The following is a 20,969-nucleotide window of genomic DNA, read 5'->3' on the forward strand; positions in this document are numbered from 1 at the left end:
TTTCATGTTATGTGTTAAATGTCTGGGATGTAATGTTTTATATGTCTGTTATATGAACAAGAATGCTTCCGGTTAGCATTAGTTTGTGACCATGATGAATATATAAATGGGAGTACGTTGAATATACAACACATGAAAATGATCTGATATCTTAGCAATGTTACCAATGATCTTGAATTTAATTGGTATCTGCTCTGCAGGCAGAAGTGCAGCATAAGAGGAATACACTTTATATTATAAGGGGACGATTCAATTCTGCCACAAATAACGCGGCTTTAGCAGTATTACCGTTATTACGGTAAAACTGCGCATAATTACCCTTAATACGGTAATTTCAACGCTGGATTTTTACTCGTGGCTCCCTGAGCTCCAGGTTAAAATGACCGTATTAACAGTAATAATGTTAACGCTGCGTTATTCATGACAGAATTGAATCGGCCCCTAATACTGTTTAGGAGTATCACAAGTTGTTTATCTACTTTTGTATGACTTGACATTAGAAGGAATGTGGACATTGAAAATGTAGCAATACATACAATTTCAGCTTTCTGGACTACATTTTAAAAGAAAAGGAGACACATGGATTGTATTAATATAGTATTTTCATACACTTATGTCTGATCAGATACTATTTGGGTTTCAGGTTGCTGAGAGGTGACTTTGGGGTTTAATTGTCAATCAAAGGTGTTACTCAAATCCCTCCCTTCTCTAACCCCTCTTGTCTTTTGACTTCATTTCATCCATCAGTATTATAAACCCACCCATTCTGCATGCAACGTCCATCAGTTCCAGAACACTACTTCCACTGCACAGGAGAGATGAAATAAGCTCACCTCTCATTCTCTTCTCCTCTAACCATTTGATTCTGAGACAGAGCTGAAGTCATTTGAGAATGTTCCAAGTCATCTTTGCCTATAGTTTTAATTTCATATCACAGTCGATGATCAGAGTCTGACAAAGAGCTTTAAGCTTCGGATACATAGAAGACTTATTTAGTAATACATCTCTGGGTTGATATTTAATTCTGCAACCCTTTTTCTTAATTTCTCATGGGATTTTCTGTGCTAATATTGATATGCAGTGAGGGTCTTTTAATATGAAAACCTTGGTCCTGGACGTATGGTTTGTTGCTCCTGTCATCTTGCTGTTTTTAACACCTGAAGCAACTACTTCATGGTGGTAAGTCTTTCATTCTAATGCTGTGTGCAGGCACTGTGCAATGATTTTTCACAAATGACAGTAGCATAATTAGTGACAAGAATATGCTGTTCCATATGGAATAGTTTTTTTTCTCTTCTCATGTTATTTAATTGCATTTCAGTATAATATAATGTAGAAACAGTTTTATTTGATGTGACAGAAAAGTGTGACAGATTTCTTCTACTTTTTATTCATTCTTTTGCAGTTTACTAGAAGACATCTGGCAACATACTAGTTAACTTGCAAATACTGCATTGCTTCTCATAGCAGCTGCATTTCTGATTTTCTCTGTTGTGGAAATAAAATGTACACTTGTGATAATAGTCATGTTTTTAGGGAAAAATGGGAGGGTTGGTAGCTGCACATTTCAGGGTTTATTCTCAAATTGCATATTTTCTATATCCTTTTCCAGTCATAAAATGTCATTATCTACATCAGAATAGAAATGCAAACTAAATGTATGCACGTTCCATAAAGCATGCGATTTCTTTTGGCATTTATGCAACATGTATAGTATCAAGTAACTGCCTCAATAAGGTAACACATGTAAAATATGCAGCAGATCTCAGTAGTTTAATGATGGTTTTGTACTCTACTCTTTCTTTTGGTGTACCAAAATATGGTACCACATAGGTGTACTTTTATTTTCAAAATGCTGCGGAAGTAAACCGTTCCACAACCTTTTTTTTTTTTCAGGAAAACTGTCACTGGTTGTCAGATGCAATCCTATTGTACTACACAAGTCAACTACTTTTTTCTACATACTGAAAGGGTTAAATTAGCTGTTCTATAATGCCAAGCACACAATCATCACCATTATCATTACCAGACATTGCTATATGTTACCAAGACAAATATGAGCAATTTTCTAATTTATTTATCAACATCTGTCAACATTACACTAAATGTGTCATATTTATAGCCCATCAACTGCACAAAGGTCTATTTTTAAACACTTTATTTTGAAAGTAAAAGTATTTGCCCAATGTGCAATAAAAATAAATGCCTATTTTGTAAAACAATGTGATTCTAAAGAAACAGTTGTATTATTGTTTTGTACACAACATGCCTATGGGTTCAGTGCATTTACTACAATACAGTTATCCAAAATTTTATAGAATCTTATTTATCTTTTGTTTACTTGACCTTGTAGCTTTAAATTTAGATTATGATTCTGTGTACATGGCTTATTTGAAATTTATATAGTAGTAATTTTTAGTACACCATTTTACTTTATAGTAGTAGTTTAAGAATAATGTTGCTAGGCTTTTATATACAACTTTAGTATTTTCCTGATACATGCCATTTTGAAGGGACATGTAATGAAAAAGCTATTTCACATAAAAAGGTAAGAGGGAATGCACATTCTTAAAATAGATTTCTAGATGAACTTGTAAGGAGCTGTAGTTGACTTTAAAGGTGCCTTTCCAAAGTTTCTTTGCTAATAGGGAACATCTGGGCATAGATGATGTAATCTCCCATTTTAAGACTCCTCTATAATAATATGCTTCTACAGTGGACACTTTTCATACTGATTTTTTTTTTCTTCAAGTTTTAATTTATTTTTTTAATCTTTTTATTTGGCATCTCTCTGGGTTGTCGTTGTGAATACCTCCATAAATATTCCAGCCAAAGAGAGTGAGATTGTATTAAGAAACTTTTCCAGCCTCTTGTAAGATGATCTGTGTTATTTAATTTTTAATATGGTCCCGTATATGTTATTTTACAAATCTAATACATTTACATCATCTGATAGCTAATGTCACATGTATTACAAATATACACTTTGTTAGAATAGATATTGGTAGTCCAATCCTGTGATAATCTTCTCAGATATTAACTTTATAATATCAAAAGCAAACTTGTAAGTAACATGACTAATCTATTGAATGTTAGAAGGGATTTAGTCTTATTTCAATTATATGATTACTATTGATAATTATTTTGCCATATATGAAGATATGCTTACTTTATTGAGATGATATAAATAGCAAGAAATATTCTATGTCCTGTAACAGTGATTAGTAATTTTCTTACAACTCTGTATTACTCAAAACACGCATCTGGCGGACATAGGTTTGTTTCAGCACATTTATTTAATATGTAAGATGTTATTAAATAAGCCTTATAGTATGACATGAGGCCACATAAAAAACTGCTCTTCTATCATTCCATTAAGTATCCATATTTCACAGATGCTGAATATTTTGGATTCTGTATATAGTAGTACATAGCATTTCTATTTGTATTTGAATTTTATTTGGGGGAGGTTCAATGTCAAAAACATCCATTTAACATTGAGAAAGTTACACCATTACTGGCTATTTGGCTAATTGTGCAACTTCAAATTCCAAACTTGTGAGATTACTTAGTTCACTTCATTATGCATGTAGCAATCTTCCCTAATTGTTAGCTATGATAATCAGACATAAGTTAAAGCATTAGTAAACTGATGCACTAAATTCTACATAGGAATGATGTTTTATTTGTTGGGAAATGTAGTTTGGAATATGAACCAAAATATATTACATGCTGAATTATGAAATGCAATACACAACAGATTTCCTTTCTGATATGTAATCTAATTTATTTAAAAATATTCTTGTGGGTGTTATTGGAAAATGAGGCATTTCAGTATTTGCTTGAATATCTACTGAGTTTTAACTATTACAAAAAATATTTCAGAATCTTACTACCCCATTCACACTTAACACATAATAAATTTCCTGGTGCACAGAAAATAATCAAAATTTTATATGTTTAATTGATAAACCAATTGCAAATCTGTCACCATAATTCATGCTGTTTGTGAAAGAATAGTTGTTGTCATTGATTATATTGTTGCAAAATGGTATAGGATATGTCTGTCAGGAAGGTCAATAACTTTTTTTAAAACAATAATGTGTTCAGGTGACAGAGAGTGTTATTTCGAGATATACTAGGAATAAACCAGGTTGTCCTTTTATAGTACATACTCTTGAAAACATGAAAGAAAAGAAAACGTGGGCTGCAAGGTAGAGATTTAAATGGAAATAGTTAAAATCTTCATAAATGCAAAACTATAATCTAGGACTACACAAGGCCTGGAAATCTATCTGTCTTTTTGAAATGATCTTTAATGCCCCCCCACCCAAAAATAAAAAAAAACTTAATACAATTTTAATTTGCTTGGGATTTTATATGTTCATTTAATAGAAATGGGTGTTTGACAGAAACAGAAATCACTTTTTCATTATCACCAATAGCTTATTTAGAAACATAATGTTTGCAGAAATTTGTCTACAAAAGAAAACTCTACACACAAGACACAATTAAAATGAATGTCACAGTTGGAGAACATTTAAAGTGGGCCTATCACTAACATAAAAACTACCTAAATTCCTCCATACTTTAAATGAAAGAATACATAAAATGTTTTGCATAATAATGAGGAAATCTACCTAACTTGTATCCACTTTCCTGTAACAGCTGCCAACCTCACATAGAGAACACAATAACTTACAATGTACAGAAAAGCTGCCTACAATGCCTATAAGTCTGATTTTCACGTTTATGACCTACTTTTACCACATATAACTTTCTACACCTCTTCTATTAGAAGTAGTATCTGCTCTCTGAATATAGAAGCATTTCAGATGAGTCCAGGAGCAATGTATGATGATACAGTGTTCCCACTGTGAGAATTCCCTATCTTATATTATCTATTTTATTTTCATTATCACCAAAAATGTGTCTACAAATGGAAACTCTACCTACAAAATGCATTAAAATGAATGTCACAGTAATTATCACTAACATAAAGACTACCTAAATTCCTCCATACATTAAATGAAAACATAAATAAAATAATGAACAAACCAAGTTGCAGCAGTGAATTGTGAACCACAAAACAAAAATGTGTGCCGCAAATAAATGAAATTAAATTTTTATCTATTGGGGGGGAAATTGCAGACTCCCGCAGCTGATTGTGTTTTGAACTATAGTCTGTTAAGCGTCAAGAAGTAGTGTGTGTTTTTAGTTTATTTATTGATAAATAAAATAATGCATTTATCTCAATACTTTGTGGAAGTACCTTTTTCTTTTATTATAGCAATGTGTCTTCTTCGACAAGTCTCTCTAAACTTTGCACACCTGGGGGTAGATTTATCAAGCTGCGGGTTTGAAAAAGTGGAGATAGCAACCAATCAGATTCTAGTTATCATTTAATAAATAACTAGAATCTGATTGGTTGCTATAGACAGCATCTCCACTTTTTCAAACCCGCAGCTCGATAAATTTCCCCCTTGGACTTTGAAATTACCCCTTGGCAATGTAAAACATGATCTGTTCATTTTATCAGTGTTAACCCACTAGATGTAAATTGTAGGGATTGATGAGATGTGATAATGTTCCATCCAGGACCATGGCCTTTATGTCATCTGCATCTCCACTTTGCAATCCTCATCTCATGGGCTATTTTTATTTTTATTTTTTTTAACAAATGTAATCTACCTGTCCCCTTACTATCATGTGTCACTTCAGTGGCAGTGCTACCATGTAAGCAAGGTAACAGGCTGGAGCATTGCATTAAGCTGCAAAAGAACATGACTACACAACGTGAATCTGATTTGCATGCTACAGAACTTTGCCAAGAAATAGTGAGCATACATAGGTGGCTGAGTTAAAAATGACTTCCCTGGAAGTGCTTTCATTTCTGCATGAAAATCAAATGAAAGAAATATATCCAAATCTTTTGGGTAGCAGCATTCGTCCTAGTAATATTTTTTTAATGGTGTGAAATTTTTGTGGTTTGTATTTGGTGTGCATTTGAACTCACATGCAAAAGCATACAGTTCGCTCTATCAACTTTGGTGGTAGGTGAGGCCAATCCTATATGCAATGGAAGGTGGGGTCACAGCAATGGCAGGTGGAGCCTGTCACAGTAGCCATAGCTAACACACAGTTAGGTAAAATATTGTACCTTTAGGCAGATGAAACACAAGTAGACAGAGTCAGTACATCAATGGGTGGAGAACACAAATTGGTTACATTATGCTGCTTAATCAAGCAGCAGGGAATTCCCAGGGTTAGCATTAATGTGATAGTAATTGGGTCTGAGAAGTCCTTGCTATTGCATGAAGCCTGGCTAACATCAGATCATTCTAACTAGGATCTCATTCACTGTTAATCTCCCTTTGGTTTTAAAGTTTCTCTAGCAGTACAAAAGAAAACGTCACATTGCCTCTGCCAAGTTGTGCGCAGAACTTTAGTGTAACCTGACCATATTGGTGGGTATGCCCCTATACCCAAGAAGAGGTTCACCCTCATAATGCCCTGTGTGCCTTTTCTTGGGGTGGGCTTTGGGTTTCAAAGTAAGTAACTTATACTTTTAAATATAACATCAACAATTCAAAAATTCAAAAATGCTTTTTTTGTTAGAATTACCTAAAATACTCCCATTAATGCAAAATGTATTGCAATACAAAGCAGGTATTTATACTTTTTGCATGATATTGTGGCCAGTATTAGTGGTAGATATACAATACAGAGAGCATTCTAGTGACTGCCATACATTACATAATGCATACTAGTGACTGCCATGCAATACAGAGTGCATTCTAGTGACTGCCATGCAATACAGTATGCATTCTAGTGACTGGTATGCAATACAGAGCATCTCAGTGACCACCATATAATGCAGAGAGCATGCTAGTGACCAATGTATAACCCTGAGAGCATCCTAGTGATCAATATGTAATACAGAGAGCATTCTAGTGTTATGGCAATATCGGACGAGAACACAATATGTTCCAGAGTACTCAGTTGACCCCAGGTCTCATCTCATGGTAATTGAAGCTTAAATACAATATTGATGAATGGGTAGACAAGACACTGAAGGTTGTTATAGAGCAGTGATGAGCAACAGGCAGCCCTAGGGCTGCATGTGGCCTTCTGAGTCTTTACCTGCGCGGCACCCCGCTTCTTATTGCTCTATTGTCAGATTTGTTATAGGTTGCAACACCTTAAAATGCTTGTGATATGGTATTACAGAAAGGTGTTTTCCTTTCATTTAATGTATTGTTTTAACTTATTATTGAGATTAAGGGTAATGTGAGGCCCTGTTAAGGGTTAGAGGGCCACATCATGTAGCCCCCAAAGTGTGTCATGTCGCCATCACTGTTAGTGATGGTAGCGAAAGCAGCAAGTTACATACCAATTTACAGACCACTGATCAGGGTTGGACAGAGATCTATAGCAGAGTCTATAAATAAACTGAGAGCAAGGTTTCTGTGCTCAATAGAAATACCAGTAATACAAAATGAGGTTAGGGCTGGCAGACTTCAGTAGAAATATTGGTAATTCAATCTGGGGTCAGGGCTGGCAGAGTTCAGGGCAAAATTCAATAAGCAGGCTGGAAGAGGTTAAAAAACAAATCCAGATAACAAGCAGTTGTCAAGGGCAGGAGAAAAGCAGCAATGTCAAATAATGGTCTGGGTCAATACAAATATAGTATTCACAGCACACTAGCTAAGCCTTAACTATCACACACAGGTGATAGAAAGTGAGTCAGTGCCTCTCAAGTCCTAGCAGTCATAGGTCAACGGTTACCATTGCCAAGCAACAGGTTCAATGCCCACCTTAATTATTAACACCTAGTTACTACCATACAATACAGAAAGCATACTGTTGACTCCCATACAATGCAAATAGCACCCTAGTGGTTGATATACAATATAGAGAACACCTAGGGGTATATTTACTAAACTGCGGGTTTGAAAAACTGGAGATGATGTCTATAGCAACCAATCAGATTCTAGCTGTCATTTTGTAGAATGTACTAAATAAATGATAACTAGAATCTGATTAGCTGCTACAGGCAGCATTTCCACTTTTTCAAACCCGCAGTTTAGTAAATATACCCCCTAGTATCTGGTATACAATATAGAGAACATCTAGTGACTCATATACAATACAGAGAGAATCCTGCTAATTGAAATACAATTACGAGAGCACCTAGGGACCGATATACAATACAGAGCACATCCTAATGACCACCATATATACTCCTACAAGGATTCTCCTCATGTCATGCTACTGCTGTATTTATTCTCTTTCATATCATCATTACCTCCTGAATTGATATAACCTTATAACATGCCCCCCTCGCTTTATGCATTCCCCATATCATGCACTCCTGTATTAATGCTCCTCAATATCATGGCACCAACACCCACCTGTACATGCATCCATATCATGGTACCTGTAAGGCTGACCACAGTAGTACCTCCATCATGGTGGAAGTTTGCGTGGACTCACTGAGAATCAGCATGGCAGCAAATCAGAATACAGCGATCTCATTCTTGGCTGCTGCCAGACTGCCTGTCATGGAGTGATCTCTACTAGTTAATAATAAATATTCTTTAAAAAAAAAATCACAAGAGAGAAAAAAAATCAAATGCATCAGGGGGCTCCCTCTGTAAAGAGGTAACTGTAAACAGCACTTTACAGTTTTGTAATAGATACAAAATGTTTATGTTCTTATTGTCTTTTCATATATATCTGAGAATTGGCCAAATGTCTTTTAAAATAAGCCTACAAAATGAATTACTGAATTCGAATGACCTGTGATGTATGTCGGCAAAGCATGCCTAAATATTGGCACCCGCATTTGTGCTGTAATGATGAAATACTATGTAGCCAATAATTTGCACATTTACCTAAATTATGTGTTTCCTTTGTATAGGTACATGGGAGCTGTTGGTTTCTCATCTACTTCTTCCCGAGTAATGTGCAATAATGTACCTGGTTTGGTGACTCACCAGAGGCAGCTCTGTCAGCGTTATCCTGAAATTATGAATGTTATTGGTATAGGGATGAGGGAATGGACATCAGAATGTCAGCATCAGTTTCGACATCACCGCTGGAATTGCAACACACATGAACGAGATCAAAGCTTATTTGGGAAATTGATTTTACGCAGTAAGTTTGTAGAGAAGCTACACATTTGCCTTCATAGATTGAATATGTCACTTTAAAATACATTTATACATTTTACCCCAGTAAAAAAATATTCAGTCCACCAAGTAACCTTACAGCACTGAAGAAAGTTGTTTCCTGTATATTTTCAGTACACTATTTAACACCACTTAAATACCCAGCTGTTTTCCTCCTCCATACTTCCTGGCCACCTTCTTTAAAGCTGCATTACCTATACCCTAACCTGTTCTATTTCAGCTGAGGCTCCATGGTTCATCTCACAGTCCCAAACAAAAAACTAGAGCTTCATTATGTTGCATTGTGGCAGGCAGAAAGCCCATTAAGAAGTTGCATTTATGGAGATTGCAGCTTCTAATTGGTCCTCCTGCTCATCTTCCTCCACAGATATTGTTAAGCAATGAGCTTTAATGGTCTGCCACTTATGTGGTTATGCAGCTTTAATGAAATGTCAACACAAAAGAAGCATAGTTCATTTTAAACCACTTACTCTAACTGGCAGTGGATGTCCATGACTCCTGCTATTTGAGAGATACCTCCACTTCCAAAGTGCCTCTCTAAATGCAAATTCCTCTACCGTAGTAGCATATAGAGTGTTGACTCTCCGACTGGAATTTGTATGTAGATAGCATTGTCTTAGCATTTGCAGCAGGAAAAATAGCTGAGATCTCAGCGAAGGTAAAGTGAACATCAGACCACTGCAGTTCTGCTATTTTGGGAAAAGGGGATTAATAGCAAATATTATATTTCAGTGGACATCTCCTTTTAGAGCTCTGTGTTTACAACATTAATGTGATCTTGGTTAGCGTGAACTTACAGCACCCTTCATCATCATCATAATCATCACCATTTATTTATATAGCGCCACTGATTCCTCAGCGCTGTACAGAGAACTCATTCACATCAGTCCGTGCCCCATTGGAGCTTACAGTCTAAATTCCCTAATATACACACACAGACAGAGAGATAGAGAGACTAGGGTCAATTTTTGATAGCAGCCAATTAACCTACTAGTATGTTTTTGGAGTGTGGGAGGAAACCCACGCAAACAAAGGGAGAACATACAAACTCCACACAGATAAGGCCATGGTCGGGAATTGAATTCATGACCCCAGCGCTGTGAGGCAGAAGTGCTAACCACTTAGCCATCATGCTGCCCATTACCCTTGTACATGAACACATCTATCCCCACTTCAATCTATCTTAATTGATGCTGCAAGACTGATTCCCCCTCACAGCTTCACATTTGCTGCACCACTTTGCAAATCCTTACGCTGGCGCCCTGTGTCCTTCAGAGTCCAATTCAAATTGCTCAACCTTAGAAAGTCCTCAAGAACCCTACCCCTTCATATATCTCAAATATCATATCAACATACTCTCCCTTTCACCCTCTTAGAACTACCTCTGACTGAGGCCTCTCTCTGGAAACCACCTCTCACTCCTGCCTATCAGATTTCTCCCGTGCTGCTCCCCACTTACAGAATTACTTATCACATCTTATCAAACTGTCCCGCGGTCCTCAAATCTTTAGACCCTCTTTGAAAACACATGTCTTTTATTAGCAATTATCCTACTCCCAGGGGCGCACGCAGGATTGTTAGGGGGGGTTTCCCCCCACCGGAAAAAAAACGAACCAAAAAACACAGCGAGAGAGCGCGGGCGCATGCGCAGCAGCTCCGTTTCGGCAGCACTGTACTATACAGCAGCCGCGGGACTGTCAAAAAAGCGTCCGCGGTGGTGCTGTATACAATACAGCACCGCTGCGGACACTTCTTTGACAGCGCCGTGGCTGCTGTATAGTACAGTGCCGCTATGTGGGCACTTAGCAGAGGGGAGGGGTTTCTGGAGACCCAGAAACCCCCCCTGCGTGCGCCACTGACTCCAGTAGTTACTTATCACACTAATGCACCACATCTGTTTCAATCTCCAGTCTGAGTCACACTGACTCGCCTCTTGTTTTCACATCTTCTAATTAGAATGTAAGCTCTCTAATGAGCAGGGTCTGTCTTACCCTTTGCTTTCATGTCTGTATTGATTTTGTTTATGTGTGTCCTGTTTCCCTTCTATACAGCACTGCAGAGCATTGGCTCCTTATAAATCATCAATAATAATAAAATGAGCATATGCAGCTGAACCACTCAAGTTATAGGTGTACTTGTATGCAGATTTATCATTTGGAGATGCTGTGCAATTGTACAGTCCTATCAAAATATTTATATTTTATAATGAATGTTTAGCTATAATCAAACAACAAGGTTACAGTATCTAAGGAAAAATTAACTGCAGGGTTGTTAGGTATTCCACGCTGGTGGGGGAAGTATGAAAGTATTATGCCTGGATTTGTATCCAAAAGTCTGAAAATAAATATATTAATACCAGTTTAGCTTATTTTAGCTAAAAGCAAATCCAGCTATAAGGTGTACATTTTCACATGTGCTGTGCTACATAAGGGGAGGGTAAATTTTAAATGTGCAGACAGATGTGGAGTTGGACTTGTCTTAGGTCAACTCTAAGTTGAAGTGATAAAATTAAGATTTCCAGGATTTGTGTGATGCATACAAAAGCACACAATATTTTCAATGCAAAAGCAAATTGCATTTCCACCCATTGTAACATGGTTTGTCCATGTGCAAATGTGCACCCTTTACCTGAGTTTGCTTCTAATTCTAATGGAGTCAGATTACGTGTGCATATTACATGTTGTTTCCAATAGACATATTTAACTTGTAAAATGTGAAGATAATATAAATGTTTGCACTCTTTTGTATTTCATTTTGGTAAGAAGGACCACTATGTAATAGATCATACCAATGAAGTCTAGAGTCTCTAGATAATGAAGTTCCTAGAATTCAGAAAAAAGGGAAAGCGTCAATTTAAAATATTTGTTTTTTAGCTGTATATAGCAAGTAATGTCTGCAGGTTTTAAAGTGCAAGTAGAGCCACTATCTGAAATAATTTTAGATCATATACTGTGTAATTCTGAGCTGAATAATATATGTCAAATAGCCAGTGTACTCCTACTTAAACTCTAGAAGACTGTTCGTTCCTTTGTCTGGGGGTGCAATGTTATAATCATAACAGAATCTTGGGGCTAGATTTACTAATATGTGGGTTTGAAAAAGTGGGGATGTTGCCTATAGCAACCAATCAGATTCTAGCTGTCATTTTGTAGAAAGTACTAAATAAATGAAAGCTAGAATCTGATTGGTTGCTATAGGCAACATCCCCACTTTTTCAAACCCGCAGCTTAGTAAATCTAGCCCTTGGAGTGGTCCAGGAGGGATGGATTGAAACAATGGAAGGAAGTGGAGAGTACAATGACATTGAGATGCCCTATACCCTGAATCCAGGAAATAGCAAAGGTCTCTCTTCTGACAATAGGCCCTACCCTTGACTTTTCTGAGGACACTTCGACTTTGTCCTCGGTTTGCCCACGCCTTACATCAATAATTTTAAATTCAAACTTCCTGCCTGGTTTTCAACAGGAGGCATTTAGGTTTTGGACCCAGGCGGTTGGGCCAACTGGTGTTTAATGAAAGATTAAGATCCTTCGTAGTATTTAAATAATAGTTTTCCTTACCAGGACTTAAACTGTTGGGCTTCACATAACTTATGCATTTCATAACCTCCTTGGGAGGTCCAAAAGTCATAGGCAGAGAACTATCCCAGTTCAAGACTATGTGCACTCGACAGTCTCCTATGACACATATCATATTGAACATATATAAAATCTTTAAGGAAGTGTTATTTGACTCCAAACTATGCTTCTCAGAGGCGTTGATTTAGAGACCTTGTCTCACGAATGGATCAAATTCCCTGGTCCAAAGTGTACCAGGTGACACATGGATGCTCTTAGAAACTTTTGACTATGTGGTATAGTTACCCCGAGACTATCCATAATTTCTCTCAGAATGTTTCCCCCTTCCTGTTGGAGATTCATTAATCCAAAGGGTCCCTCTTCCACATCTGGTAGGAATGCGTTTACATTATTCCATTTTTGTCCAATGTTAAAAGACTTTCTAGTGAAATAATGGGGAATCTTATTCTGGCTGACCCTTGTTGTTGTCTCCTCCCTGATCAACCTGTATCCAAGTATAAGAGATGTTTACTGAAGCACTTGAACAACACTAGAGTTCTGATCCACATTTACTTGCCTTCTCTTTCTCCCACGATAATTGTGGATAGGTTCCGCTGCATAGATTTCTACATTACAATGGATAATATAACTCTTTGGTTGGGGACATACACTCTGACATCTTTGCAAACTGGTTTAGTTCGATAGACATCATGGACTCCCGTGATGGTGATTAACCCCCCTTACCAAGGTCCTTCCTAAGAGAAAAGAACCTTAGTACCTCCTCCAAAGGCTAAGCGTTCTCACTGTGATGTCATTCTTTCCTTTGATGTACCCCCAAAGTGCCCTGTTCTAGATTAAGCTCCATGTCCATGGACAAGGAGCTCCTTATTTAGGACTTTGTCTCCTTGTCTCTTCTCACCAATAAATTTCTGCTTTCACTCCCTCCCTTTTTTTTTCCTTTTTCTATTTTCAGTGCAGCGCAAGAAAATATATGTTTTTTTGTTCTTTCTTCAATGGCAATATTGGATTTGGAACTTGGTGTATGTATGATACTATTTCTGATGGCACCAAAATTATAAATAAAATAAAAATAAATACAATCCTATTTTAGCTTAAGTAGCAAAGCTTCTGGGAGAAGAAGATATGGAACATTTCATTTAGAGCCGTTTACACATAAACCTGAATTATCAGCAAAGCTTCCTAGGAAGAAGTTAGAAAGGAAGATTGGGTGATTGAAATGTCATTTGTGGGCACTTTTGCTAGCAAACAGTAGAGAATTTTACAAAAAAAGTCGTATTGATTTGCTAAAAAAAACAACTTGCAAACAAAGGGTTGATCCCAATTTTGGTAGTATCTTTTGAGTTTGCATATCAAGTTACCATGTAGAGAGCTGTAGTTGTTTGCCTACACAGGTACTCAAACCACAATATTCCCCATAATTCTGTACACTCTATCAAGTTTTAGACATGGCTCCAACGTGTTGAACAGAGTATTCTTGGAAACATCTGAGATCGTGATTTCTAAATCAACCACTGATTTGGTAATACCCCTACAATGATTATTGTAACACTTCCAGCAATTTTTGAGATCGGATGCTCTTGCTCAAGTTGTCTGGAGATCAACGTTTTCTTTCCACTGTATCAGTATGCTGTCCAAGTTCTCTCGTCACCTTGGTGATATCTCAGGTGATACGTTGAGAAATACTGTATATCAGATTGATGGATTATTTTGATGCATGCTTTTAACGCCAAAATAAACAGGGCTCTCCTGTAAAAATTTGTGAAAAATATTTTGTTAATGGGCGCACAGTTATTTTGTTTTCAGGACATAATTAAATGTACTTTATACATCAAGGATAGGGTAGAAAGCTTGAGTGTACTGCACATCAGCCAGTAGGAGGATAGCAAAATCCAATCAATGTTTGACTATATAGTGTGAATATTGCAATGTAAATCCAAAAAGTCCAAAAATTAAAGATTCCATAAACAGGAAATGAATGACCTTAAATTACCATAAAAGACATTCAATAAATAAATTATTATAATTACGAATTTATCATTACCTAGTACCCTGGTTAAAGGGAAGAAACCTGAGTAATACTTAGCATAAAAAGCAAAAGTGTTAAATACATTGACTCTGTATAACATTACTATAAATTATCGGAATGATTGATAAACTGTATCATTCACAATATAATCACTATCCTCTTATTGGTATTATGTATGTCACTTGAGCTTCCTACCTTGCCTTTGACCCGATTAAGGTTATATATTGCATGTTGTTCGGCCTTCAATACCACCTCTACGCTGATGACACCCAAATCTATATCTCTTCCCCTGACCTCTCTCCTTCTGTACTTTCTCATGTGCCCAACTGCCTTTCTGCTATCTCCACATGGATGTCCCAACACTACCTAAAGCTCAACATGAGAGCTTATTATCTTCCCTCCTGCCAGAGTCACCACCTGTCCTCAAATCTCCCTCAATGTCAATAACATCACAATTTCCTTAGTCTCCCAAGCCCACTGCCTTGGTGTCACACTTGACTCCGCCCTCTGCTTTATTCCTCACATCCAGTCTCTCTCCCAGTCCTGTCGACTCCACATTAAAAACATTACAGGGCTGGTTTAACAGACTTGCCCACCATATATCAGCCTGAGGCCAATGGACATCAGTAGATATCCTGTCAGAAATGAATTCAATGATAATGCCAATATTCTTACATTAAACCAGTAGATCAACTATCTGCAGAGTTTGCTCTTTTAGGTAGATGGAAGAGGAGCGCTGTGTAAGAGAGAGAGGTGGGTGCACATAATGGGTCATATACAGGTTGACATCACATGCATAAAAGAGCTGCCATGCAGGGCTAAAGTCTAAGCAGCACAGAAGCAGATTGTATAATATTGGGGCATCAGAGCTCGGTGACATTGCAGTTATGACCAAACACACAAGGAGGGGATCCTGATCAGACACCGGAAGATTGGAGAATGGACCACAAAAAATACAGAGGAAAGGTGAGCAATGAAAAGACACAGAATGAGGTGAGAATGAACCACTGATCATATATAGCAGGAATAAGGAGTGGTTGGGAAAGTACACACAAATAAGGATGGGTGAAAGGCCAACAGACAAGATAAAGGTAGGAATGGGGCAACGGGTCAATGACCAGATGCATGAGGAGGGGGGGAATGGACCACAGACAAAACAAAATAAGAAAAGCGAGTAAACACAAAAACATAGGGAAAGACAGGGACAATAGCAAAACATTGTTATAGAAAAGAGAAAACTAGACAAGACATTGACAAATCGAAAGGGAGACAGGCAACACACAGGAGAAAATATATCCATACATAGGTATAAAACAGAGGGACTTAGACAAGCCACATAGAAGAAGGGGCTGTTGCATTAATTTTTTTTCCTGATACTGAGCATGGTCTCAATTGTATAGAACTAGTTTAATGCATGTTCTGACCAGTCAGCCTCCCATGAGCACAGCATGCTGGGGTTGTAGAATCACAATGTCCTGCTCAGCTGTAAGTCTATTTTTATTAATGGAAAACATACAAGTTGCTTCTTATACTGCAACAATACACATCTTAGCTAGAAGTATAGAGAAGACATATACATAAGAATGAAACATAGACAAGATTTAGTGACAGAAATGGATATAGATAGGAAACAGGACTTAGTTTTAACAAATGCCTTCACAGTCATCAAGAAATGACTTGCAATTTCAGTAACATTGAATAAATACTTGGGTCAATGTCACTACTATGGGAAACGACAGATGCACACAGAGTTTTTACCTCATCATCATCAACATTTATTTATATAGCGCCAGCAAATTCTGTAGCGCTTTACAATTGGGAACAAACATTAATAAAACAATACTGGGTAATACATACAGACAGAGAGGTAAGAGGGCCCTGCTCGCAAGCTTACAATCTATGGGACAATGGGAGTTTGAAATACAAGGGCATGTGCTACATCATATTGCACATTGGACCAGCTAGAATGCAAAGGTAAAAGTATTGAGTGGGCTGTGTGATCAGTCACACAGCAATGTTGGTCAGAGGGTTGTTGTCTTGTGTTAGCTGTGTAGAGGTTGGTAATAGGGTAGCCTAGGGAGATTAAGATGCTGGTTGAGGAATATCATAAGCTTGACTGAAGAGGTGGGTTTTCAGAGAACGCTTGAAGGTTTGAAGACTAGAGGAAAGTCTTACTTTGCAAGGGAGGGAATTCCACAAAGTGGGTGCAGCCCTAAAAAAGTCCTGTAACTGGGAATGGGAGGATGTGATGAGAGTGGAAGAGAGACAAAGATCTTGTGCAGAACGGAGGTGTCGAGTTGGGAGATATTTTGAGACAAGTGAGGAGATGTATGTCAGTGCAATTTTGTTGACGGCCTTGTATGTTCGTAGAAGAATTTTATATTGGATTCATTGAAATACAGGCAACCAATGTAGAGTCTAGCAAAGTGGCTCAGCAGAGGAAGAACAGTTTGCAAGGAAAATCAATCTAGCCGCTGCATGCAAAATAGATTGTAGGGGTTCAAATCTGACTTTGGGAAGACCAGTAAGGAGGGAATTGCAATAGTCGATGCGGGAGATGATGAGTGCATGAATTACGGTTTTTGCAGTGTCTTGTGTGAGATATGTGCATATTCTGGAAATGTCCTTTAAATGTATGTAACATGTTTTAGATATAGAGTCGATGTGGGGAATAAATGATAGTTGTGAGTCAAGGATTACACCTAGGCAGCGAGCTTGCGGGGTGGGATTTATGGTCATGTTATCAACAGAAATAGAAATGTCAGGCAGGAAGCTTCTGTATTTTGGTGGGAATATTATTAATTCAGTTTTTGAAAGATTGAGTTTGAGTTGGCGAGAAGACATCCAAGATGAAATGGCAGAAAGATAGTCAGTAACACGAGACAACACAGATGGTGAAAGATCAGGAGAGCATAGGTAGATTTGTGTATCATCCGCATAGAAATGATAATGAAATCCAAAGGAGCTTATTAGTTTTTCAAGAGACGTGGTGTAGATCAAGAATAGCAGAGGACCTAGGACTGAGCCTTGTGATACTCCAACTGATAAAGGAAGTGGAGCAGAGGTTCCAGAGAAATTAACACTGAAAAAAACGATTAGATAGGTAGGATGAGAACCAGGATAGGACAGTGCCTTCAAGACCTAGGGATTGTAGCATTTGTATGAGGAGAGAGTGGTCAACAGTGTCAAATGTAGCAGAGAGATCCAGGAGAATTAGATGAGAGTAATGGCTTTTACTTAGTGCTGTGATCAAATCATTGACAACCTTGGTTAGCGCCATCTCTGTCGAGTGTTGAGTGCGAAAGCCTGACTGCAGAGAATCCAGTAGATGTTAGGAACCCCTCCAGCCGGTACAACACAACCCGGAGTCTACTCTGCCAGTCTAGTGTTCACTGGAGCCCCTAGTGGTGGGGACAGACTTGGCCGCAGACTAACAGAGGGTCGTGAAGTGCGTACCGGCTGGGGAGAACCCAGGAAAGCGAAGTGAAGTCCAGGCAAGGGTCGAGGGCCGGCAGCAGACAGCGAATCCAATAAACAAGCCAAGGTCAAGGGCCACGAGCAAACAGGAAAGTCAGTAAACACGCCAGAGGTCGGGGTCACAAAAAACACAGGCAGGGTCCAAATCCAGGCAAGGGGTCATACCCAGGCAATCCAATAGACTATCCACAGGATAGGAACAAGGAGCAGAGCAGGTCAGCAGGACTGATAACAGAAAGCTATATCCGGCAGTGAGGCTGCAGACCTCACTGCCTTAAATATACAGGCAGACCAATCGGAGCTTGAGTGCACATTTGCAGGCTAATTGCCTGCTATACAGCTAGACAAATCAGAGCTGCCCCTGGACCTACACTCAGGTGTAGGCTAATAAATGAATGCCCTGATTAATCAGCACACAACCTGAGAAATACTACTGAGCATGCGCTCGGCTACACAGCCTGTCGGAGCGCATGAAGATTACTTTCAGTGTCCGGCCGTTGCCCTGGCAACGGACGGCCCAAATCCCGGAAGTGACGTCCCGGTCGTCATAGCGACGGCCGGGGACGCCAGGCGGAGCCACAGTGAGTTGCGGCGGTGCCCACGGCCGCCGCGACTGCCTAACAGTAGGTTGTTTGCTGTAAGAAAGTATGTGAGGCGAGTGTAAGCAATTCTCTCAAGAAGCTTGGAGGGGCATGTGAGCTGAGAGATGGGGCAGTAATTTGAGAGAGAGTTTGGGTCAGAATCTTGTTTTTTTAAAATAGGAGTAATCACTGCATACTTGAATAGTGATGAAAAATACCAGTAGAAAGAGATAGATTACATATTTTACTTCATCCTGATTGGTCCACCTACCATTTGTACCGACTCAGCATAGCTCCCCACACACCGCTTCAGTCTAGGGGAGAAACCACAACCATTATTTGAAATGCAGTAATACAGAGTGGAATATCTTACCGATTTACTAATGAGGACCCCACCTAAAGAAAGACGAAACCAAACGAATGATACTCACCGGGTAGTCACTCTCTCTTCTTGATGGTAATCTGTGATTCCCAGGATTGGTTTCTAGTAGAAAATGTGACACACAACAGCCCACCCATAGAACTGTCTACTGGGCCAGTATATACCATGCTATCTAGTGCTAGCTACAACAACAATATAACAGCAGTGCCCTGGTCCTAACCACATTCTATGTGACCAGTATGCTGCACAATATTGACTATTAGCACTAAGTGTAGTTTACTACCCTGTCTACAATCCCCACAGTTCCATACACCAATCCACAGAATGACCGACAGCAAGTTACAATATCAGATACTAAATAACTATCTTTAATGAGGGGCAGACTCTTGTATCCGGTATTTGGGAAGCACCTCAAGCATCTTCCTTTATTGTGGGCTTAACTATTGAAGGCAAGGGCACAATGGAGTATTTCTTACTTGTCTATAAGAGGCCACCTCAAATTGGCCACCTGGGGATTAAATCTACAATTGGGGTCAGACTGGGCACGGTCTCACTGAGTCACAGGGCTACCTCCTACTGGTACCAGGCCTAGTACCTGGATTAACTTTAACCCACAGGCTACTACTGTATAATGTGTCCACAAGCCTCTAAGCCTGTTACTGGTTCCCTCAACTCAATGACAAAGGGTCTTAGAAAATTACATCTACGCGCCACGGGCCTTGTGTCCATTAATGCTGCATGGGCCTAGTGCTCAAAATGCCTCACGGGCCTTGTGTCCGACATAGGTGTCAGGGAGCAGAGCATGAGAACCATACTTATCTGCTCCACACAGGAAACAGACCTTCTTCTCGTCGCTTACTGTACGTCTTTTCCAGTTTCTCCAGCTGGCAGCACCTCTTCTACTGTTCGGTCAGAAGAGGCTCCGACTTCTTAAAGCTAAGGTATCTGTCCTCTTCTATTTTTGTGCTCCTGTGCCTTTTTCTTCTTTTTTTTTTTCTCTTCTTGATCACGCTGCTCCTCATTTCCTCATCTCTTGGCATCCTGTACTGGTCTGATCAGACCATCGCAGCGGCAGGACTTAATGACGGGGCAAGCCAATGCCAGGGGACGCTGCAAGGAAAGAAGGCTTACCTGCATCCTGATGTCATCAAGCAGGTAAGTCCCCCACCTGGCACCTCTTCACACCAACTCTACAAGAGAAACTCAACTTGAAGCAGCTCATCTTTGTAGAGAAGTGGTGGAATAGGTGATATGATGGAAACTATTAGCTGTATTCATTTTATTTTATCATTTTAATTATTGCTTGTCATTTATTGCTTCTTGTGTTTGTGGATGCTGAGATATTTTGCATTGCTGTGTTCCGGTTATTGCAATTAATGTTTTATGAGAAATATCACACACACTGGAAAATATACAAATCTAGTAGATGCCTCCAACTCTAATTTCTCCAATTTCATGTTTTTTTCAATATAGGTTTTAATACAGCACACCTCCCAACTTCTACCTTTAGGAATCAGGACAGGCAACTATTAAATGACCAGGACTTAGGATATTAAGTAGTTTGAAAAATCACAAGCATTTGACATTTGTCTACTTCCTTCTATCTCTTTTGTTTTATTATCTTTGCATTTCACTGATCCTGCTGAAATGAGTGTTGGATGGACAAGTACATCATATTATAATCTTGGAAGAGATGGTTGTGACTACCAGGTTCACTATTCAGCTATTGTA

General features: G+C 38.6%; 1 protein-coding gene across 1 annotated transcript in view; it reads left to right on the forward strand.

Moving 5' to 3' along the window:
• The first annotated feature begins 783 nt into the window (after nucleotides 1–783).
• Nucleotides 784–20,969, forward strand: part of WNT2 (Wnt family member 2) — a 111,853-nt gene continuing 91,667 nt past the window's right edge. Inside the window, exons 1-2 of the mRNA XM_075208978.1 lie at nucleotides 784–1,179; nucleotides 8,924–9,159. Of these exons, the coding sequence (XP_075065079.1) occupies nucleotides 1,097–1,179; nucleotides 8,924–9,159 (319 nt within the window). The 5' untranslated portion in view covers nucleotides 784–1,096. The remainder of the gene's footprint in view (nucleotides 1,180–8,923; nucleotides 9,160–20,969) is intronic.

Source organism: Mixophyes fleayi, chromosome 4 (genome assembly GCF_038048845.1).
Source record: "Mixophyes fleayi isolate aMixFle1 chromosome 4, aMixFle1.hap1, whole genome shotgun sequence".
Classification (NCBI taxonomy): domain Eukaryota; kingdom Metazoa; phylum Chordata; class Amphibia; order Anura; family Limnodynastidae; genus Mixophyes; species Mixophyes fleayi.